This window comes from Phyllobates terribilis, unplaced genomic scaffold (genome assembly GCF_046119375.1).
Source record: "Phyllobates terribilis strain yellow unplaced genomic scaffold, ASM4611937v1 Scaffold_12__6_contigs__length_324123572, whole genome shotgun sequence".
Classification (NCBI taxonomy): Eukaryota; Metazoa; Chordata; class Amphibia; order Anura; family Dendrobatidae; genus Phyllobates; species Phyllobates terribilis.
In genome coordinates this window covers 8,829,457-8,853,453 of record NW_027362772.1, presented here as the reverse complement: position 1 = coordinate 8,853,453, position 23,997 = coordinate 8,829,457, and the positions used below count along the sequence as shown (strand labels likewise).

Here is a 23,997-nt window from a genome sequence, read left to right as displayed (position 1 = left end):
TTATAATAAATGTTTAATAGGTTAAAGTAGAGTACGGCCCGGCCAGAAGAGTCTACCTTGTCCTGATGGCGGCCTAAAAATCTTTTGGCCAAAACAAAAGCTGATAGCTATGTACAGGTGCATCTCACTAAATCTGAATATCATCAAAAAGGTAATTTATTTCAGTTCTTCAATACAAAGAGTGAAACTCCTATATTATATAGAGTCATTACACACAGAGTGATCTATTTCACGTGTTTATTTCTGTTAATGTTGATTATTATGGCTTGCAGCCAATGAAAATACAAAAGTCATTATCTCAGTAAATTAGAATACTTTATAACAACAGCTTGAAAAATGATTTTAAAATCTGAAATGTATGTTCAGTAAATGCCCTCAATACTTGGTCGGGCTCCTTTTGCATCAATTACTGCATCAATGCGGCAATGTGGCATGGAGGCGATCAGCATGTGGCAATGCTGAGGTGTTATGGAAGTCCAGGTGGCTTTGATAGCAGCCTTCAGCTCGTCTGCATTGTTGGGTCTAGTGTCTCTCATCTTCCTCTTGACAATACCCCATAGATTCTCTATAATAGATTCTCTATGGGGTTAAGGTCAGGCGAGTTTGCTGCCAATCAAGCACAGTGATACTGTTGTGTGTAAACCAGGTATTGGTACTTTTGGCCGTGTGGACAGGGGCCAAGTCCTGCTGGAGAGTGAAATTTCCATCTCCAAAAAGCTTGTCGGCAGAGGGAAGCATGAAGTGCTCTAAAATTTCCTGGTAGATGGCTGCGCTGACTTTGGTCTTGATAAAACACAGTGGACCTACACCAGCAGATGACATGGCTCCCCAAACCATCACTGATTGTGGAGACTTCACACTAGACCCCCAGCAGCTTGGATTGTGGCCTCTCCACTCTTCCTCCAGACTCCGGGACCTTGATTTCCAAATGAAAATTGGAACTCTGGGACCTTGTGCAGTGTGTCAATGACTGCCTTCTGGACATCTGTGTTTTTTGTTAATTATTCTAATTTACTGAGATAATGACTTTTGTGTTTTCATTGGCTGTAAACCATAATCATCAACATTAACAAAAATAAACACGCAAAATAGATCACTCTGTCTGTAATAACTCTATATAATATATGAGTTTCACTTTTTATATTGAAGAACTAAAATAAATTAACTTTTTGATGATATTCTAATTTAGTGAGATGCACCTGTATGTGATGTGGTGTTTGATGGGAACTGTTAATGTGTGATTGGTGAGGATGTGGTGCAGAAGTGGAGTTTTTCCAAGAGTGGGCGGTGGGACTATGGAAGGTTTGACAGGTGGACGCGAAGCTGGAGTGGAGCCTGGGGCGGAGTCTCAGGGGGGCCCAAAAATTTTTCCAGCATGGGGCCCTGAAATTCCTGGTGGCAGCCCTGATTGTCAGACTCGAAAAGGTCCCAAAACTCTCAATTGCGTCCATTGTTTGGAACAGAGTTATCCGAGTCATTAATGAATATTAATAGATCATCAGCAATCTTTTCTTCTTTGTTCCCATAATTAACCCCTTTACCCCCAAAGACTGTTTGCACGTTAATGACCAGACCAATTTTTACAATTCTGACCACCGTCACTTTATGAGGTAATTACTCTGGAACGCTTCAACGGATCCCCCTAATTCTGACATTGTTTTTTTGTGACATATTGTACTTCATGATAGTGGTAAAATTTATTTGATATGACTTGTGTTTATTTGTGAAAAAATCAGAAATTTGGCAAAAATGTTGCAATTTTCAAACTTTGAATTATTATGCCCTTAAATTTTTTTTTGTTAGGAAGCTATAAGGGTTAAAAGTTGACCAGTGATTTCTCATTTTTCCAACAAAATTTACAAAACCATTATTTTAGGGACCACATCTTATTTGAAGTGACTTTGAGAGGTCTTTATGACAGAAAATACCCAAAAGTGACACCATATTAAAATCTGCACCCCTCAAGGTGCTCAATACCACATTCAAGAACTTTATTAACCCTTCAGGTGCTTCACAGGAATTTTTGGAATGTGGAAGAAAACAATGAACATTTAACTTTTCTTCACAATCTTTTATTTTTTTATTTTTGCAAGAGTAACAGGTAGTGATGAGCGAATACATTCGGCACTATTCGTTACTTGCACAAATATTCCGCTATTCATTATTCGGCGAGTAATTAGCGATTCGCTGCGGTATATTCAAGTGACCCGACCAGCATGTTTGGGGCTTTATTAGCAGCCAATGAACATGCTGGACTTGCTTGCCAATCACAGTAATGCCGTCGCCATCTTTGTTAGGTAAACACTGTTTAACCCCTTTACAACCCAAGGTGGTTTGCACGTTAATGACTGGGCCAATTTTTACAATTCTGACCACTGTCACTTTATGAGGTAATTACTCTGGAACGCTTCAACGGATCCCCCTGATTCTGAGATTGTTTTTTCGTGACATATTGTGCTTCATGATTGTGGTAACATTTCTTCGATATCACTTGTGTTTATTTGTGAAAAAAATGGAAATTTGGCAAAAATTTAGAAATTTTCAAAATTTGAATTTTCATGCCCTTAAATCAGAGAGATATGTCACACAAAATAGTTAATAAATAACATTTCCCACATGTCTACTTTACATCAGCATAATTTTGGAACCAAATTTTTTTTTATTAGGGAGCTATAAGGGTTAAAAGTTGACCAGCGATTTCTCATTTTTCCAACAAAATTTACAAAACCATTTCTTTTAGGGACCACATCACATTTGAAGTCACTTTGAGGGGTCTTTATGACAGAAAATACCCAAAACTGACACCATTCTAAAAACTGCACCCCTCAAGGTGCTCAAAACCACATTCAAGAACTTTATTAACCCTTCAGGTGCTTCACAGGGATTTTTGGAATGTGGAAGAAAAAAAATGAACATTTAACTTTTTTCACAAAAATGTTACTTTAGACCCAATTTTTTTTTTATTTTCGCAGGGGTAATAGGAAAAAATGGATCCCAAAATTTGTTGTGCAATTTCCCCTGAGCACGCAGATACCCCATATGTGGGGGAAAACCACTGTTCGGGCGCACGGCAGGGCTCGGAAGGGAAGGAGCGCCATTTGACTTTTTGATTGTAAAATTTGCTTGAATAATTAGTGGACGCCATATTGCATTTGGAGAGCCCCTGATGTGCCTAAACAATGGAAATCCCCCACAAGTGACACCACTTTGGAAACTAGACCCCTCAGGGAACTTATCTAGATGTGTGGTGAGCACCTTGAACCCCCAGGTGCTTCACAGAAGTTTATAACATTGAGCCGCAAAAATAAAATGTTCACATTTTTCCCACGAAAATGTTTTTCAGCCCCCAATTTTGCATTTTCATAGGGGTAACAGGAGAAATTGCACCATCCAGTTTGTTGTACGATTTCTACTGAGTAAGCCGATACCCATATGTGGAGGAAAACCACTGCTTGGGCATACGGCAAGGTTCGGAAGGGAAGGAGCACCATTTGACTTTTTGAATGTAAAATTTGCTTGTATAATTAGCGGATGTGCCCCTGATGTGCCTAAACAGTGGAAACCCCCATTTTGGAAACTAGACCCCTCAGGGAACTTATCTAGATGTGTGGTGAGCACCCTGAACCCCCAAGTGTTTTACAGAAGTTTATAACATGGAGCCGTGAAAATAAAAAAATCAAACTTTTTCCACAAAAATTATGTTTTAGCCCCAATTATTTTATTTTCACAGGGGTAAGAGGAGAAAATGGACTCCAAAAACTTTTGTGCAATTTCTCCTGAGTACGCCAATACCCCATATGTGGGGAAAATACAGTGTTTGGGCGCACGGCAGAGTTCAGAAGGGAAGGAGCATTGTGTGACTTTTTGAGCGCAAAATTGGCTGGAATCAAGAGCGGACGCCATGTTGCGTTTGAAGAGCCCCTCACAAGTGACCCCATTTTGGAAACTACACCCCTCAAGGATTTTATCAAGGGGTATAGTGAACATTTTGAACCCAGAGGTACGAGACAGAATTTGATAACATTAGGTCATCATATTGAATAAGCTGTCATTAGTCTCGAGATTAAGTGCTCGCTACTTGAGTTTGCATCGGGTACTCAGGTATGCACCATGTACTGCGTGTGCTCGAGTGACATGCTTGAGTCCCCGCCCGCATGTTTCTCGGTTATTAGACACCCCAAAAAAAACATGCGGGGATCGCTCATGCATGGCAGGCAATCCCCGTGAGGTTTTTTTGGCCACAAAGCATATGGGGCGCAGACTCGAGCATGTCATTCGAGCACCCGTGATACTTAGTGCATACCCGGGTACCCGATGCAAACTCAAGTAGCGAGCACTTGCGCTCAACACTAGTCGCCATATCGTCATCTTTTTTTTTTTTTACTTTTGAAAAAAATCACAACCCTAACCCTAGCCTAACCCTAAACCTAGCCCAATCTTAGCCCTACCCTAACCCTAGCCCAACCCTAACCCCAACCCTAGCCCAACCCTAACCCTAGCACAACCCTAACCCTAGAGTTTATTTTTTACGCCGTTCCTCGTGTGGTATAAGTGATTAGACGACTTTATTCTTTGGGTCGGTGTGATTACAGAGATACCAGAATCATATCGGGTTTTTATGATTGACTGCTGTCACACACTAAAAGATGCTTTTTTTGTAAAATCTAGTTTTTGTATCGCCATATTTTGAGAGCTATAATTTTTCCATATTTTGGCCGACAGAGTCATGTGATGGCTTGTTTTTTGCGGGACGAGTTGACGTTTTTATTGGTGCCATTTTCAGGTACGTGACATTTTTTGATCGCTTTCTATTCCAATTTTTGGGAGGCAGAATAAACAAAAACCAACAATTCAGGAATTTTTTTATTTTTTTTTTGATGATGTTCCGCGTGTGGTAAAATTTATAAGGTAGCTTTATATTTCGGGTCAGTACATTTACAGCGGTACCACATTTATATAGTTTTTCTATGTTTTGGCGCTTTTACACAATAAAAGCTATTTTATAGAAAAAATATTTTTTTGCATAGCTTTATTCTGAGAGCTATACCTTTTTTATTTTTCGGCTGATGGAGCTGTATGGCAGCTTGTTTTTTGTGGGACAAGATGACGTTTTCAGCGGTACAATTTTTATTTATATTCGTCTTTTTGATCGCGTGTTATTCCATTTTTTGTTTGGCGGTATGATGATAAACCATTGTTTTTTGCTTCGTTTTTTTTTTTTTTTTTACCGTGTTCACTAAAGGGGTTAACTAGTGGGACAGTTTTATAGGTCAGGTCGTTCCGGACGCAGGGATACCAAATATGTGTACTTTTATTGTTTTGGTTTTTTTTCATGATAATATTTATTGATGGGTACATTATATATTTATTTTTGGTGGATTATTATTAATTTTTTTTCACTTTGACACTTTTTTTTTACTTTTAATCTTTGTCCCACTATGGGACTTTCACTTTTTTTATAATTCTGATCGCCTGTATAGCATAGGGATGGAGCACCATCCCTGTGCTATGCAGGCTGTCAGCGCTGCAGATGCAGAAGATATTTTGGTCATGCATTGCGCATGACCAAAATATCTTCCTGCTGTCTGGTGACCCGGATGTTGTCATGACGACATCGGGTCATCATGGCAACATCCAGGAAGCCGCGGCAGACAGCGCTGGACGCCGGCAGGAGAGGTGAGTATCACGATCACCTCCCCTTGCCACCGCAATGCTGCGATCGACTTTGATCGCAGCATTGCGGGAGTTAATGTGCCGGGAGTGGTGCAGGACCACTCCCTGCACATAGTACCGGGTGTCAGCTGTGAGAATCAGCTGACACCCGGCTGCGATCGTGCCTGCACAGCCGGTGTGCGCGAGCTATCGCAAAGAATAGGGCATATACGTAGAGACGTATTAATACGTCTTGGGCTTTAAAGGGGTTAAAGGATCAGGGTCCTACTTGTGCACCGAAGTATACCCGGAAGTGCAGTGTTTGTTATCATAATTGCCATCTTTGTTGTGGCATTACTGTGATTGGCTGGCCTTACAGCATCATAGGGGGATATTTAAGCCCCGCTGGCGCCATCTTGCGCTCATTACATGGGGAAACAGCGTATTGCGAGCGTAGGGAGAGTGAAAGCAGCGAATAGGGAGAGTTTCTGAGTCCAAAAAGCTCTTTTAAGAGCTAATTAGAGTGAAGTTAAATTCTCTGTTAGGTTGAGATAGCGTAGAGAGATTTAATACAAGGGAGAGGGAAAAGCAGGCAGAGTGTTAGCATTGCAAGTACATGCTGCAGATCTCGGCTAGGTTGCATTGTGTATAGTGTAGGAATAGATTGTGGGAGTAGGGAGAGAGGCAGTGTTTCATATCCAGCACCATAATATGCAAAACAGCTCTTTTTAGAGCAAAATAATATTCCTCATTTCCAGCATATACTAAACCGCTTTTTTTTTTTTTTTTTTTTTTAGAGCTAAATAATATTCCTGGCCTATTTCTGAAATAGCGTATATTTATCTGGCAGTTGTGCGACTGGGCAAAGCCTGCTGAGATACGCAAACGTCACTATTTACCAGTAATTTTCCTGAGTCTGCTGATGACGTGCGTCATAAAGGTGATATACAAAAAAAATTACTCTGCTATTGGTTAAATAAATAGCGTATATTTTAGTTCTGCGACTGGCGCAAGATTCAATGCGGTATTGATTCTTGTAGCGAGCGGTGTTTTGGGTGTGCACATGTGACTCGTGGGTGTGTTGGTCCCCTATTTACAGCAGGCAGGTATGAACAATCAGTACTCCTTGAGAAAGGCTCGGGCCGAAACACGCGTTGGGGTGATGTTGTGCATCATGGTGATTTGGGCAGCTGCCACTTGTTCCTTGAGGTATGATGTGGGCTTTGCCAAGCACAATTGTTCCATAATTTGACAAGTGAATTTAGTGGTCTTAATATATGATATATGAGTTTGCTGCCTAGTACGTACTTTTCTTAATAGAGATATAATGATAGTGAATTTCTTCACATTGGTGCACCGCTTTCTTTGTTTTTAATATGTATGTATTGTCCTTTTGCATTTGCTCCTTTATCCTGTCGTCCTTATTTATAAAGATTAAAAGTTTTTTACTTTTAATAGAAGGACCTTTTCTGTCGTTTCCTGGCTCATGGCCACTCTCTTTGTCTCATTTTTATAAACGACTGGGTCTTTACCAGTTTGTCCTTTAGGCAGTAGTTTAAGATACAGTGGTGGCCAAAAGTATTGGCACCCCTGCAATTCTGTCAGATAATACTCAGTTTCTTCCTGAAAATGATTGCAATCACAAATTCTTTGGTATTATCATCTTCATTTAATTTGTCTTCAATGAAAAAACACAAAAAGAATTGTCCTAAAGCCAAATTGGATATAATTCCACACCAAACCTAAAAAAGGGGTGGACAAAAGTATTGGCACTGTTTGAAAAATCATGTGATGCTTCTCTAATTCGTGTAATTAACAGCACCTGTAAGTTACCTGTGGCACCTAACAGGTGTTGGCAATAACTAAATCACACTTGCAGCCAGTTAACATGGATTAAAGTTGACTCAACCTCTGTCCTGTGTCCTTGTGTGTACCACATTGAGCATGGAGAAAAGAAAGAAGACCAAAGAACTGTCTGAGGACTTGAGAAACCAAATTGTGAGGAAGCATGAGCAATCTCAAGGCTACAAGTCCATCTCCAAAGACCAGAATGTCCCTGTGTCTTCCGTGCGCAGTGTCATCAAGAAGTTTAAAGCCCATGGCACTATGGCTAACCTCCCTAGATGTGGACGGAAAAGAAAAATTGACGAGAGATTTCAACGCAAGATTGTGCGGATGGTGGATAAAGAACCTCGACTAACATCCAAACAAGTTCAAGCTGCCCTGCAGTCCGAGGGTACAACAGTGTCAACCCGTACTATCCATCGACGTCTGAATGAAAAGGGACTGTATGGTAGGATACCCAGGAAGACCCCACTTCTTACCCCGAGACATAAAAAAGCCAGGCTGGAGTTTGCCAAAACTTACCTGAGAGAGCCTAAAAAATTTTGGAAGAATGTTCTCTGGTCAGATGAGACAAAAGTAGAGCTTTTTGGGAAAAAGCATCAACATAGAGTGTACAGGAAAAAAAAAGAGGCATTCAAAGAAAAGAACACGGTCCCTACAGTCAAACATGGCGGAGGTTCCCTGATGTTTTGGGGTTGCTTTGCTGCCTCTAGCACTGGACTGCTTGACCGTGTGCATGGCATTATGAAGTCTGAAGACTACCAACAAATTTTGCAGCATAATGTAGGGCCCAGTGTGAGAAAGCTGGGTCTCCCTCAGAGGTCATGGGTCTTCCACCAGGACAAGGACCCAAAACACACTTCCAAAAGCACTATAAAATGGTTTGAGAGAAAGCACTGGAGACTTCTAAGGTGGCCAGTAATGAGTCCAGACCTGAATTCCATAGAACACCTGTGGAGAGATCTCAAAATGGCAGTTTGGAGAAGGCACCCTTCAAATATCAGGGACCTGGAGCAGTTTGCCAAAGAAGAATGGTCTACAATTCCAGCAGAGCATTGTAAGAAACTCATTGATGGTTACCGGAAGCGGTTGTTCGCAGTTATTTTGGCTAAAGGTTGTGCAACCAAGTATTAGGCTGAGGGTGCCAATACTTTTGTCTGGCCCATTTTTGGAGTTTTGTGTGAAATGATCAATGATTTGATTTTTGCTTCATTCTCTTTTGTGTTTTTTCATTGAAGACAAATTAAATGAAGATAATAATACCAAAGAATCTGTGATTGCAATCATTTTCAGGAAGAAACTGAGTATTATCTGACAGAATTGCAGGGGTGCCAATATTTTTGGCCACCACTGTATGTATGGAATTCATATATTCATTACCTATATGCTTCTTTGCTCTCTGAGTCATTCATCTATGGTTAAATAAATAGCATCTCTTTATTTAGCAGTTGCGCGACTAACGCAAAGCTTGCTGAGATGCGCAAAGCCTGCTGAGATACGCAAACATCACTATTTACCAGTAATTTTCCTGAGTCTGCTGTTACCATGTTTAATAAAGCTGATAGCTAAAAAAAAATTGCTAGATACAGGGAATTTGTACATAACATCTCTGTGAGGCTACTTGTGAAAAATAAAGCCAGGATTTTTTTTTTCATAACACATTCAATATGGGAAAGGGTGACGAATGATAAGGAATGGGGACGTGGTTGTGGTGGTGCCCGCCAAGGCTGTGTGACAGATCAGAAGGTGACTATCTTGTTCTAGCTTCCTGTCAAAATTCGGTCTGCATGCTACACCGCTGTCAAACCCAGACAAGTGCAAGTATGTTGTGGATTGGATAGCAGACACAGGCTCCAGTGTGTCAACAACCAGCACCACCAAGTCTTCCACACAGTCCAGCCTCATTAGCCAAGAGGCTGAGCCTCACAAACCTCAACTTGGTCCTCCTTCCTCCCCCCCATCAAGAGTCCCAGGAGACATATGACCCCAACACTGGCCACTCTGAGGAACTGTTTATGTTTCCTTGTAATTATTCTGGCCTCTCACTGTGCACCATTAAAGAGGACTCATGAGGAGGTGGAGTGCAGTGATGCACAAACATTTGAGCAACCACTGCAAGAAGAAAGCCACATTGGGGAAGGTAAATTCATGTCTGAAGAGGTGGAGGATAATCATGATGCACAGTTGCCATCAGGTCAGTCTAAAATCGCAACTCCTAAGGAGGATCAGATTGATGAATTGGAAGACGATGTGGTCTATGATGAGGCCACTGATCCAACCTGGCACAATGGCACACAGAGCGAGCACAGCAGTGCAGAGAGGCATGGATCCATAGAATGAAAACAGGCAAAAAGAGGTAGTGGTTTGACCAGAGGTAGAAATCGATCAACTGTTTCACAGAGCCCCTCCATTCGGCTAGATAACAGGCCAAGGGTACGTTGTTCCCCTGTATGGCAGTTTTTTTCTGAAAGTTCTTCAGACAAAACAACTGTAATTTGCAGCATCTGCCACCATACCAAGCTGAGAAGAGGCAAGAACACTACCAACCTGAGCACCACCAGCATGCAGAAGCACATGGCAGCCAAGCACCCCAGTAGGTGGGCGGAACGCTTGGGTACAAAATCTGTGTCTGAAGGTGAAACCACTGCCCATTCCCCTGTGTTACGGCCTTCCCAATCTGCTGTCCAGAAAGCAGGCGCTGATGCCTCCTGCCCACAAGCTGCAGTTGCACAGACACAACAGTCAGCAACCACATCCAGTTTGTTGTCCCAGCGCAGCGTTCAGTTGCCCTTGCCCAAGACATGAAGCAGAAATATCCACCCACATGCCCAAACTCTAAACGCCCACATTGCTAGCTCTGGAAATGTTGCCGTTTCGGCTTGCGGGAACTGAGTCTTGCCGCGACCTCTTGGTGGTGGCAGCCCCCCGGTACTCAATTCCCAGCCACCACTATTTTTCCCAGTGTGCCGTCCCCACATTACAGAAGCATGTGTTACACAATATCAGCCGTACTCTGGCCAATGCAGTCACAGGGAAGGTCCACCTAAGCACAGACGCGTGGACAAGTTCTTGTGGACAGGGATGCTACATTTCCCTGACGGCACACTGGGTGAACCTGGTGGAGTCTGAGATATCAACCATCTTACCCACACCAAGAATAGCGGGCCCAACTTCCATCAGGGTTTCAGTCTCCTCGTATGCCAGTTCCGGTCTCTCCTTCTCATTTCTCAGCTGGGAGCTCTGCAGCACTGCTTTGACAAAGCAGCAGCATGCCCTGCTGAAGCTCATCTCTTTAGGTGCTAAAGCTCACAACGCAGTAGAGCTATTGAAAGGGATAAAAGACCAGACCGATCAGTATCTCTCCTCGCTGAACCTACAACCAGGTCTGGTTGTGTGCGATCATGGGCGTAACTTGATGGCGGCTTTAAAGCTCAGCAAGCTGGTACATGTTCCATGCATGGCCAACGTGCTGAACTTGGTTGTACAGCAGTTTTTAGAATAATACCTTGACTTGCTGGATCTATTTGCCAAGGTACGCCTTGTCAGTGTCCATTTCCAAAAGTCATCTCAGGCTTTCGCCGGTCCGGCTGTGCTGCTGCAGCGCTTTAATTTGCCTCGTCACCGACTGATTTGTGACTTGCCCACATGCTGGAATTCAACCTTTCATATGTTGGCAAGACTTAGTGAGAAGCAGAGGGCAGTGGCTGAATTCCAACTTCTCAATGCCCGTCAGAGTAAGACTCAGCCCCACACATAACAACTGCCGAGTGCGTGTGGATCGCTGACATATGTGAGGTTCTTCAAAACTGAATACTGCACCAAGATAGTGAGCGCTAATGATGCTATTATCAGCGTAACCATCCTGCTGCTCTGTCTATTAAAACGTTTGCTGCAGAATCTCAAAGAGGAAGCCTTTAATGCCAAGCAGGTGGCTATGTAGCAAGATTTTACAGTGGCTGATACCACACAGCCCAGCCTCAGACAATATTCTCAGGCCACATTGGGTGATGACAAGGAACAGGAGGAGGATCAGGAGTTTTGGTCTGCGCTACAGAGGGGACTCCCAATCCCAGCTTAACGCCTGTCCAGCATGGATGGCCTGAAGAGGAGGAGGAAGAGGAGGAGACAATGCCATGTGAGGAGAAGAGGATGGTTAATCTTCGTCCTCGTGGGGACACTGAACGTTTGACTCGTTGTAGTCTGCCACACATGGCACAGTTCATGTCCAGATGCCTTTCCCAAGACCCTTGCGTAGTGGACCCTTTGTCCACCATTAAATACTGGCTGTGTAACTTTCTTGACCCACTGTACAAGGAGAAATTTCTTTCTCTCATGATGGAGGCAGACGTGACATTTTCAGTGCATGCATGACAGAGGGACGTTGTTGAAGAGTTGCTGAAGAGATTACCCTCAGGCAACGCTGCTGGCAGAGGTACTGGCTCTTTTCACCCACAAGGATTACAGGGGAGGGACATGCACACCAGGTGCAACTCGGGGTGGGGGGGGGGTCCACCAACTGGGCCATTTTTATGAAAACATCACATCAGCAAGGGCTATCTGTGGGTATAACTATGACAAGGAGGGAGAAGTCAACCAAGATGGCGAAGAAGTACTTACGTGACCATACCAGCATCCTTCCTGATTTTGCAGTGCCGTTTAACTATTGGTTGTCCAAGCTGCACACTTGACCCGACCTCTCCTTGTACGCCTTGGAGTTGCTGCCATGACCTGTCGCAAGTGTATTGTCTGAGCGAGTTTTTAGTTCGGCCTCTGAAATCATAACGGATAGGCGCATAGGCCTGTCAATGGAAAATGCAGACAGGCCGACTCTTCTAAAATTGAACAAGGGCTGGATTTCCTTTTGTAATCCCAATGGATGACAGCAACCCAACGTAAATGCAGCTCAAATGTTCTTTTTTGGAAGTTGTCTTCACGTCCATCCCTTACCATCCAAACCCATTTTGTTCTGGAAATCATGTCCTACTCCTCCAGCAACAAGTACTTAGTGGTCATATACAGTGGGCACGGAAAGTATTCAGACCCCTTTAAATTTTTCACTCTTTGTTTCATTGCAGCCATTTGGTAAATTCTAAAAAGTTCATTTTTTTCTCATTAAAGTACACTCTGCACCCCATTTTCACTGAAAAAAACAGAAATGTAGAAATTTTTGCAAATTTATTAAAAAAGAAAAACTGAAATATCACATGGTCATAAGTATTCAGACCCTTTGCGTATTTGGTTTCTTGATTTGTAAAAAAAAAAACGAATGAAGAAAATCTTAAATTTATTGGATTAAAAAAAAAATAGGAAAAAGGATTCTACCCTGTGTGGGTTCTCTGGTGCTTAACCAAATCTGATTTCTTTGCAAAACATTTCTCACATTTTGAACATGAAAAAGTCTTCTCATCTTTGTGAGTTCTGTGATGGTTGATAAGATTTGATTGCTGTAAAAAACCTTTCCCACATTCAGAACATGAAAAAGGCTTCTCCCCTGTGTGGGTTCTCTGGTGCTTAACCAAAGCTGGTTTCTGGTTAAAACATTTCCCACATTCTGAACATGAAAAAGGCTTCTCCCCTGTGTGAATTCTCTGGTGCTTAACCAAAACTGATTTACACTTAAAATGTTTCCCACATTCTGAACATGAAAAAGGCTTCTCCCCTGTGTGAGTTCTCTGGTGTAGGATAAGATGTACTTTCCGGTTGAAACATTTCCCACATTCTGAACAGGAAAAAGGATTCTCCCCTGTGTGGGTTCTCTGGTGCTTAATCAAAGCTGATTTCCGGTTAAAACATTTCCCACATTCGGAGCATGAAAAAGGCTTCTCCCCTGTGTGAATTCTCTGGTGATTAATCAAGTCTGATCTCTGATTAAAACATTTCCCACATTCTGAACATGAAAAAGGCTTCTCCCCTGTGTGAGTTCTCTGGTGCTTAACCAAAGCTGGTTTCTGGTTAAAACATTTCCCACATTCTGAACATGAAAAAGGCTTCTCCCCTGTGTGAATTCTCTGGTGCTTAATCAAATCTGATCTCTGATTAAAACATTTCCCACATTCTGAACATGAAAAAGGCTTCTCCCCTGTGTGAGTTCTGTGATGGTTGATAAGATTTGATTGCTGTAAAAAGCCTTTCCCACATTCTGAACATGAAAAAGGCTTCTCCCCTGTGTGGGTTCTCTGGTGCTTAACCAAAGCTGATTTCTGGTTAAAACATTTCCCACATTCTGAACATGAAAAAGGCTTCTCCCCTGTGTGAGTTCTCTGGTGCTTAACCAAAGCTGATTTCTGGTTAAAACATTTCCCACATTCTGAGCATGAAAAAGGCTTCTCCCCTGTGTGAATTCTCTGGTGCTTAACCAAAACTGATTTACACTTAAAATGTTTCCAACATTCTGAACATGAAAAAGGCTTCTCCCCTGTGTGAGTTCTCTGGTGTAGGATAAGATGTACTTTCCGGTTGAAACATTTCCCACATTCTGAACAGGAAAAAGGATTCTCCCCTGTGTGGGTTCTCTGGTGCTTAACTAAAGCTGATTTCCGGTTAAAACATTTCCCACATTCTGAACATGAAAAAGGCTTCTCCCCTGTGTGAATTCTCTGGTGATTAATCAAGTCTGATCTCTGATTAAAACATTTCCCACATTCTGAACATGAAAAAGGCTTCTCCCCTGTGTGGGTTCTCTGGTGCTTAACCAAAGCTGGTTTCTGGTTAAAACATTTCCCACATTCTGAACATGAAAAAGGCTTCTCCCCTGTGTGAATTCTCTGGTGCTTAATCAAATCTGATCTCTGATTAAAACATTTCCCACATTCTGAACATGAAAAAGGCTTCTCCCCTGTGTGAATTCTCTGGTGATTAACAAGGATCCAATTTTGGTTAAAACATTTCCCACATTCTGAACAGGAAAAAGGCTTCTCCCCTGTGTGAGTTCTCCGGTGTAGGATAAGATGTGATTTCCGTTTAAAACAATTCCCACATTCTGTACATGAAAAAGGCTTCTCCCCTGTGTGAGTTCTCTGGTGTATGTCAAAATCTGATTTCTGGTTAAAACATCTCCCACATTTGAAACAAGAAAATCTATTGTCCCCTGTGTGTATTTTTTGACTTATAGACTTTTCGAGGGTAAAACTCTTTCCATAATCTGAACCTGAAAATGTCTTCTGTGCTTTAGGAGCAGTTTGTTTTTTAATGCTTATTTTTTTATTTTGATTTTCCTTAGTGGTCGGTAATGAATCAGAAGACAGGACCTGTTTCATAGGATCAGACGACAGATCTTTGCTGTGAAGGGATGATGGTAGATCTGGAGTAATGGCATTCACTTCAATTGTATCCAGTGGGATCTTAAGATTGTCCGATTTAAAAATCTCCTGTCCCTCTGATCTCCTGGTACAGTCATCTGACGAGAAAAAAACAATTATTAATTTTGAATAAAATATCCTTGAAATTTATATTTTTTGAACATTTCTACTTAAAATGTCTAAACACACACATTCCTGGGCTACATATTAGACACAAATCTAAAAAATAGAGGAATATTTTAAATATTCTTCTATTTTTTAGATTTGTGTCTAATAAAACTGATTTTTAAACTTGAGGTATCTCTTCATTTTCCTGGACTAGCATGTAGCCCAAGGATGTGTTTATTTAGATTGATTTAGAAGTGGTATGCAATCTTTATTTATTTTTCTACGGATTCTTATGTTAATTGTACTTAAGATGTCTGTAGAAATGGCAAGTTATTGACAGAATGACAGTTCACAGTTTAATAGAAAACCTCATAGGATGAACCAGTGGAGGGCGGTGTCCAACTCTTTGTTCATTCTGCCTCAAAAATATGGAATAAGAAGCCACCAAACAATGTTATGTAGGCAAAAATGATACCAATAAAAACTTCTACTCAACCGGCAAAAAACAAACCCCATTCAGGTCCATCATCTGTCTATGGAAAAACAGAGGTTTCCACATTATTCATGGCTCAGAGAAAAGAAACATGACTTCCATAAACCTGTCCAGCAATATCCGCTCTCCCAAAGTCAGATCTCCCCCTCTCTTCTGAGCCTTGCAGTGCATCCAAACCACATTTAGCCTCCATGTATTTGGCATTACTATAGTGAGAAGAACCCTCTTCATTTACGGTGTGTGTCTCCCGGAGCACAATCTGGGCACTATGTGTTGGGGAATAAAATGGAATATTTGAAGTTTTTACTCTCCAACATCCACTGTGAGCTAATTTCTGAAAAGTGTCTGTGTAGTCAAAATAATCACTACTCCTATAGATTAATTCACTGAGGGTTATAATTTCGAAAATGGAGTCACTTTATGGTGATATCTACTGCACTGGTTTTCTGCCATTTTGTCATATCAGGGCTTATGCAGTTGGTGTGTCCCATCTCCTCTGGGATCTGCTCCTGTGACGTCTGCTTCTCCCACCAGGCACCACCTTATTCATTCTGCAGGTGGCGCTGGTGATGGAGGAGACGTCAGAACCAGAAGCTCTGGGGGGCACAGGCTCTGTCCAGCCCCTAAGATTAGGGTTCCTGAGACCTGTAGTACCATCCAGTCTGGCAGTATGGGTGTGTGTGCTGTCCAGCTGGAGTAATCTGCTCCCTGCTTCAGCCAATTGGAAAGCACCGCACCCTACTAAAGCTGGAAGTGTAGCGCCCCGAGGGTTCGGCCGCTGCAGGGGTATTGCACCTCAGACCAGAGGTGTGATATTCCACTCCCAGGTAAGGATGGAGTATGGACCAGGGCTCAGTTAGCTGCATACAGCACACACACCCCATTTCCGAGGGACAGCTCAACGGTGCTCCCACTAGACAGAAGTGCAGGCACGACCGACCATGTCCCTGCCTGGAGTGGGGAGGGGGATGGAACACCCAGTGCTGTAGGGGCAGATAGGGGTTGGTTCCTGAGCGTAGGTAGGAGCCCATTGGTTGCTGGTCACCTGGGCTCATGGTCAGAGGGAAGTATAAAAGGTGGACATCATGATAGATCTAGGTTCTGTCCAGAGAGGAGAAGACAGGGAGTAGAGGCTCTGTAGGAGCTCTACTCCAGAAGGGCCTAGTGAGAGGCCGAGGAGGAGGTGAAGGGGAGCTGTGGTGCCACCTGAGCCCAGGCTCCACGAGAAAGGGAGGAGAGGAAGGAACAGGAAAGACGGAGGAGAGACAGAGAAACAGAAGGGCTCAGGAACAAGAAGGTGGAAGGGACCCTAAGAACCTACGAGAATCCAGGGTGAAGGGTCAGGCAGATTAAGGGTACCGGATCCCAAGTTGGTGGAGGAGAAACTACCCTCAGCCAAAGACCGGTCGTCGTGATCATATATTGGTGCGACACCTCATCAAACCTGCTAGGAAGGCACCATATAGGACAGCGGAGGACGGGGCCCACGTTTAACCGCACAGGTCCGCGGCAGCTGGACAAAAGTGGGTCACTGGTGAGGCAGGCCAGAGAAAGGATAAAAGGGGGTCCTGTGCCATGCTCCTGAACTGCCTGGGAGTTGACCGAGCCCCTCACCTGGTGGACGCAGCACGGCTCGGGCGGTCACTGCTGACAGAAGTGACCCGGAACAAACGAACTGTGAGTAAAGACCCTGGACTGTAACTTGTTGTCTGTGTGCTCCTTCGCGCCTCCAGCACTATTAGCACCGGGATTCGCGCTACCATCACTCCCACCATCCACCACACTGCCCTGGGGCTGCACTCTTCCCGTGAGGAGTCACATCACCTCAGCTGCACCCATCATCAGCCCCAGCGGTCTGCCCTGCAGCGGCGGTTCCTAATGACCGCGAATCCACGGGTGGCGTAGTCGGACTTTATCATCAGTACGTAGCAGACTACCATTGGTCTGACCACCCTGAGCCGCGGGACCGGTCCGCCACTACTACTCCCAGCGTCTCCCTATCGCCCGGTTCCGCGTGCCCCATGGCCCAGGGGGCGAGTCAGCTTTGGAGTAGTCGGCAGGATTACGTGCCCGCTTATAACGGGTACTGCGCGCCTGAAGAGAAAGAGACTGTTTAATTGAGATTGATTGTTTCACTGTGTTGGAAAATGGCGCCCGCCCTAGAAGAACGAGCGCCATAATGTGCGTGCCAAAAGATCACAGGAGGCCACCTCCCATCGTGGGCCAGGTCCCAGAATGGCGCCAAAGGAGAAGCCCGCCCCCAACAACCATGAGCATGGCGGTAGAAGTGTCTGTCAACGTGGGGGGGCTGCCCCTGAAAGTGATGGTCACCAAGTTGCTCAAGCTGCACTGGAGGACCTGGAGCGGAGGATGGTCCGAGAGCAGCGGGGTGCGCTCATCGAGTGGAGGGAGGAACTGGCCCAGCAGGCTGAGACCCACCAGCGGCAGGTACTACCCGCACCCCGGGGTCCGCCTGCCTCTGAGGACAGAGCAGGAGAAGTGAAGGCCGGAGGCGGCGTCGCAGAGGAAGCTGTGGAGACCAAGGCAAGTACAGGGGACGTCACCACCCCAGGCCCAGCAGCTGCAAGCCTGCCCCAGCCTCCCGTCGCAGCACCCGAAGCCCCACTCACCGCGCCTGTTGCCGCGCCGCCACTGCTCCCAGCTAGGCCTCAAGCGGCAAGCGCCGCGGCCACGCCCCGCCCGGCGCCACGCCCCTTGACCCCGGGCGCCGTAAAGCATGAAGCATCATCGGCCCGGTCGCAAGGCCTGGATGACCCGGGCGCCATCGCTAAGCCTGCGCCCCTGTCCCGGACGGGACTAACATCGGACGCCACCAAGAGACCCCCAGCCTGGTCGCAAGGCCGAGTGCCCCCGGGCGCTGCTCCCAGATCAGGTCCCTCCACTATACCACGACTGGGTGTGGACCTGATTGCCCATCATACCGGTCCGGATGGACTGCCGCTGGAGTGGCCGGCTGAGGTAATCAGCAGTCAGCCATGGAAGGCCCAGCCCCCGCGCGAGCCTCTGATACCGGCTCCAGAACCCGTGGAGGTCACCCTACCCCCACTGGAGGACGTCCAATTTGCGTGGGACCCCACCGGCGAGAACTTGATGGGGTTCTCTCAAGAGACCCGGGCAGACGCGGTCCGTCGTCTGGAGGCCTGTCATCAGCAACTGGCGACCTTTGAGCGGGAGCGACGAGAGAGGCGCGTCAGAGAGGAACGGCTCCAAGCCCAGAGTGCTGAGCAAAAACGCAAGGCCCGCCAAGACCCCCAAGCAGCCCGTGGTCCCCGAATCACCGGGACCATAGTCAAATTTCACATGGAGAACGGCTGGGGTTTCATCAGGGGCCCAGAAACCGCAGGCGACGTCTTTGTGACCCGCAGGGACGTCGAAAGTCATCTACCTGAGGGACATTGTGGCCGTGACTTGTACCCTGGTGATGTGGTCACCTTCACCCGCCACGTAGGTGCAAAAGGACCGTACGCCCTACATGTTCATAGGCTCACTGAGGAGGAACTACAACACCGCGGCTATGAGGAGAGCCAAGAGGACCCGGACGGGTCTGAAGAACCATATGAGGAGGAGGAAGGAGCATATGGAGGACACCGCTACTAGTAAGTAGCAAAGTACCTGTGTACATAGTTACCCGTCAGGATATCAGAATTGTTTTTGGGACTGTTCCCATCTTGAAAGTGTGGTCCCCGTTGGGACAAGTACTGAACTGTTACCTGTGTGCCCCTCATCCCCTAACAGGCTGAGGACTGTGAGCAGCCATTTCCCTTCCCAAAACTGGCCGAGGACTGAGAGCGGCCACCCCTTGTACATAGTTGCGCTTCCTAAAGCGCCCCCTACTGGTTTTATAAAAAAGAGTGCAAAGTCAACCTCAAGACAAGTTTACTGGACTGTTGCACTTAGAAGAAGAAAGAACACCTGGTCGCAAGTTGCACCGCGGCCATGATACAAGAATATGTTTTGCCTAAAAATGTTTTATATGAGAAGTTTAATATGCTGCTAGAAAATGTTTTACGTAATCTTGAAACCGTTTTATATGACAAAGTGACAAAAGAGTTCCAGTAGTGTTAAAAATATTTTATAGTGCCTGGTGAAAGAAAAGTGTGTCCCATAAAGGGAACTGAACCGTATTGTCTGTTTCTAAATGTAAAAAGTTATTGGAAAAGTTTTTGCATGTCCTGTACTTAACTGTTTTTGCTCTTTTCCAGCCCGAGGACGTGCTGTGCTTTACCAGGGGGGAATGTAGCGCCCCGAGGGTTCGGCCGCTGCAGGGGTATTGCACCTCAGACCAGAGGTGTGATATTCCACTCCCAGGTAAGGATGGAGTATGGACCAGGGCTCAGTTAGCTGCATACAGCACACACACCCCATTTCCGAGGGACAGCTCAACGGTGCTCCCACTAGACAGAAGTGCAGGCACGACCGGCCATGTCCCTGCCTGGAGTGGGGAGGGGGGTGGAATACCCAGTGCTGTAGGGGCAGATAGGAGTTGGTGTTGGTGTCTATTGTAGGGACAGATCTCCTGTCTTTCCTTAGTCTCTGTAGCAGATCATATCAGTAAGTCCAGCCATAAAAGAAAAAAAAAAAAATTTTCTCTAAGGAAAGACCTCCAGTTTTCCATCATGGTCTCGGTGCAAGATTTGGCTCAACGCTTGCAGGGACTCTCTCTGGAGGTGGCCAAGCTCCAACAACACGTGAGTAGCTGTTCTGGAGCGCATTTTGTGGAACCAAAGGTACGTCTGCCTGATCTATTTTTTGGCGAACAACAAGATTTTTTTTCTTTTAAAAATGCTTGTCTATTATATTTTCGTTTGAGACCCGGATCCTCTGGTGATGAATCACAGCGCATAGGGTTCATAATGTCACTTTTGCGCAAAGATCCTCAGGGATGGGCCTTCTCTCTCCAACCTAGTGATCCGTGCTTTAGATCAGTGGATAGTTTTTTTTCTGCTTTGGGTTTGTTGTACGATGATCCTGATCGTGTCTCATCTGCTGAGTCTGAATTAAGATGTTTGAGGCAGGGATCAGGTAATGTGGAAAAATATTGTTCTCACTTCCGTCGGTGGTCTGCCCAGGTGGGGTGGAACGATTCAGCTTTGAAAAGCTTGCTTCTTGCAGGGCTAGGTGAAAGGGTTAAGGATTTACTGATTGCTTATCCCACACCTGGAAACTTGCAGGAGGCAATGCAATTAGCTATACGGGTGGACAGGAGACTGCGTGCAAGGGTTAATGAGAGCAAATCCTCTGCTATGTCAGCTCCGAGTCCTGAGAGGGTCTGTGCTGACAATGGAGAGCCGATGGAGATTGGGGCGATGGCACCCCGCTCTCAGGAAAAAGACCGCAGGCTTTCTGAAGGCTTGTGCTTCTATTGCGGAAATTCTGGTCATTTTATTAAGAGCTGTGTGCTTCGTATGAAGAAAGAAAAAAAAAATGGTCAGTCATGCCCGTATTGCCTGTTTAAATTCTAAGGGAGTATTCCTATCTGCCACTACTGCTGCTCAGGATGAAATAATTGAATTTCGGGTATTTGTGGATTGTGGATCTACTCTGAATGTGATTGATGGGGGATTCTTGGAAAAACTTAGATTAGAACCTAAAACTTTGTCATCCCCTATTGCTGTAGTTTCTGTCGATGGCTCTCCCTTGAAGAGTGTTACTCACAAGGTCTGTGAATTTCCCCTCACTATTAATGGTATTCATCAAGAGAATTTGGATTTGGTGGTATTGGATAATTTGCCTTCTCCAGTAATATTGGGGTTACCCTGGTTAAAATTGCACAATCCTGAACTGGATTGGTCTACCAATGAAATTAAGTCCTGGAGCCCTAAGTGTTATGACAAGTGTTGTAACGGGCGCATTGCTGCTGTGGATAGAGGGGAATTGCCTGTACCTATTCAGGATTTTTGGAGAGTTTTTTCTGAGGAGGAGTCGCAGGTTTTGCCTCCCCATAGAGACTATGATTGTACCATTGAATTTGTCCCTGGAGCGACTCTTCCTAAGAGTCGTTTATTTAATCTTACTATTCTTGAGAGAAAGGCTTTGGAGGAATACATACAGACAAGCTTGGCCGCCGGTCACATTAGGCCTTCCAAGTCTCCTGTGGCTGTTGGATTTTCTTTTGTAAAAAAAAAGATGGCGGTTTACGTCCTTGTCTGGACTTTCGTGAGATTAATAAAATTACTGTACGCAATCCTTACCCACTGCCATTGATTCCTGATTTATTTAACCAGTTAGTGGGGGCCAAGTGGTTCTCTAAAATTGATCTCCGGGGGCATACAATTTGTTGCGCATGAAGGAGGGTGATGAATGGAAGACTGCTTTTAACACTCCTGTGGGTCATTTTGAGAATCTGGTTATGCCTTTTGGTCTCACCAATGCTCCAGCATTTTTTCAGAATCTTATTAATGATATCCTTAGACCTTTAATCGGCAAAAATGTGGTTGTGTATTTGGATGACATTTTGATTTATTCGCCGGATCTGGAGTCTCATTGGCGGAGCATACGTGAGGTATTACAGTTATTAATGGACAATTCGCTTTTTGCTAAGCTGGAGAAATGTGAGTTCGCTGTACAGAGAATTAGTTTTTTGGGCTACATTATCTCCAGTGAAGGTTTTGAGATGGACCCGGTTAAAGTTCAAGCTGTGCAGGAATGGCCTAGGCCTATTGGTTTGAAATCGATACAGAGGTTTTTGGGTTTCGCCAATTATTACAGAAAATTCATAAAAAATGTTTCTATTATTGTCAAACCGCTGACCGATCTCACCAGGAAAGGTGCTAATGCGGTTCAGTGGACTTCTGAGGCCATTGAAGCTTTTGTGTTTCTAAAGGAGAGGTTCACCTCTGCTCCCATCCTTATGCAGCCTGATGTGACTAAGCCGTTTTTGGTTGAGGTTGATGCTTCTTCGGTGGGGGTTGGTGCGGTGTTGTCTCAGGAAAACAAGGATGGAGTACATCCCTGTGCCTTTTTTCCCAAAAAATTTTCTGAGACTGAACTTAATTACGATATTGGTAATCGGGAATTGCTGGCGATTAAACTCGCATTTGAACACTGGCGTCATCTCTTGGAAGGTGCTGAATTTCCCATTCAGGTTTTCAAAATCTGATCTATCTTGATGCTGCCAAGCGCTTGAATGCCCGTCAGGCTAGGTGGGCACTTTTTTTCTCGCGGTTTAATTTTTCCGTTACTTACATCCCGGGTACCAAGAATGTTAAAGCGGATGCTTTGTCTCGCAGCTTTTCTCCCATGGTCGGTCTTGAGGAGGAAGAGGAGACCATTTTACAAGAAGGTGTTGTGATTGCTGCTTTGGACTCCGTTTTGGAGGATGAGATTCTTAAAGCACAGGAGAATGCCCCATCTAACACTCCCCATGGGAGGTTGTTTGTGCCTAGGACCTTTAGGAGAGATTTGTTTGTTGAGTGTCATGAGTCTCGGTTGACAGGTCATCCAGGAATTTCTGAGACCAAGAGACTTGTGGGTCGCAGTTTTTGGTGGCCTGGAAGGCAGAAGGAAGTCATTAAGTGGGTGCGCCAATGTACTGTGTGTGCAAGATCCAAGTCTTCGCATGCTCCTGCTGCGGGGTTGCTTTGCCCTCTGGAGGTTCCTAGTGCACCTTGGACACATCTGGCTATGGACTTTATTACTGACCTTCCTCCCTCTGAAGGTTTCACGGTCATCTGGGTGGTCGTGGACCGTTTTAGCAAGATGTGTCACTTGGTTCCCTTCATTAAACTGCCTTGCGCTAAGACACTCGCTAAGGCCTTTGTCAAGGAAATTGTCAGACTACATGGTGTTCCTACTGACATTGTTTCTGATAGGGGACCTCAGTTCGTGGCTCGTTTTTGGCGTGCCTTTTGTGACAGGTTGGGAGTTCATTTGTCGTTTTCATCCGGATATCATCCTGAGTCTAATGGCCAGACAGAAAGGAAGAACCAGGATGTTGAGCAGTTCTTGCGTTGTTTTGTGGCAGACAATCAAGAGGGGTGGTCTGAGTTTCTGCCACTTGCTGAATTTGCTCTTAACAACCATACATCGTCTTCTGCTGGGTGTTCGCCTTTTTTGTTGTTGTTCTGGGAGACATCCGTCTTTTGGGTCATTCTCCAAATTGGTTTCGGCTGTGCCTGAGGAGGAGAGTTTTCCGGTGATTTGGAGAGAGTTTGGACGGATGTGCGTGGTAATCTTCAGGAGGCTAATAAAAAATCTAAGAGGTACTTTGATAGGAAACGGCGAGAGGTTTTGTTTGCTGTTGGTGACATGGTTTGGTTGTCCTCTAAGAATCTGCGATTGAGGATTCCTTCTAAAAAATTGGGTCCCAAGTTCGTAGGGCCCTTTAAGGTGCTTCAGATAGTTAACCAATCTGCTGTTAGGCTGGAGGTTCCTACGTCCTGGAGGATTAATCCGGTGTTTCATGTTTCTCTGTTGAAAAAAGCTGATGTGTCGGATGGTGACGCCTCTGCCACTGTTCCTCCGGTGGTGGAGGACGGGGAATATGAAATTTCCCGCATCCTAAATTCTAGACGGTATAGAGGGAGTTTGCAGTATCTCGTCGCTTGGAAGGGTTTTGGACCTGAGGATAACTCATGGGTG

General features: G+C 45.0%; 1 protein-coding gene across 1 annotated transcript in view; it reads right to left on the bottom strand.

Moving 5' to 3' along the window:
* LOC141171872 (uncharacterized) overlaps positions 1-23,997 on the bottom strand; it is a 400,751-nt gene that overhangs the window by 284,735 nt on the left and 92,019 nt on the right. The window contains exon 9 of the mRNA XM_073655503.1: positions 12,982-14,537. Coding sequence (XP_073511604.1) covers positions 12,982-14,537 — 1,556 coding nt within the window. The remainder of the gene's footprint in view (positions 1-12,981; positions 14,538-23,997) is intronic.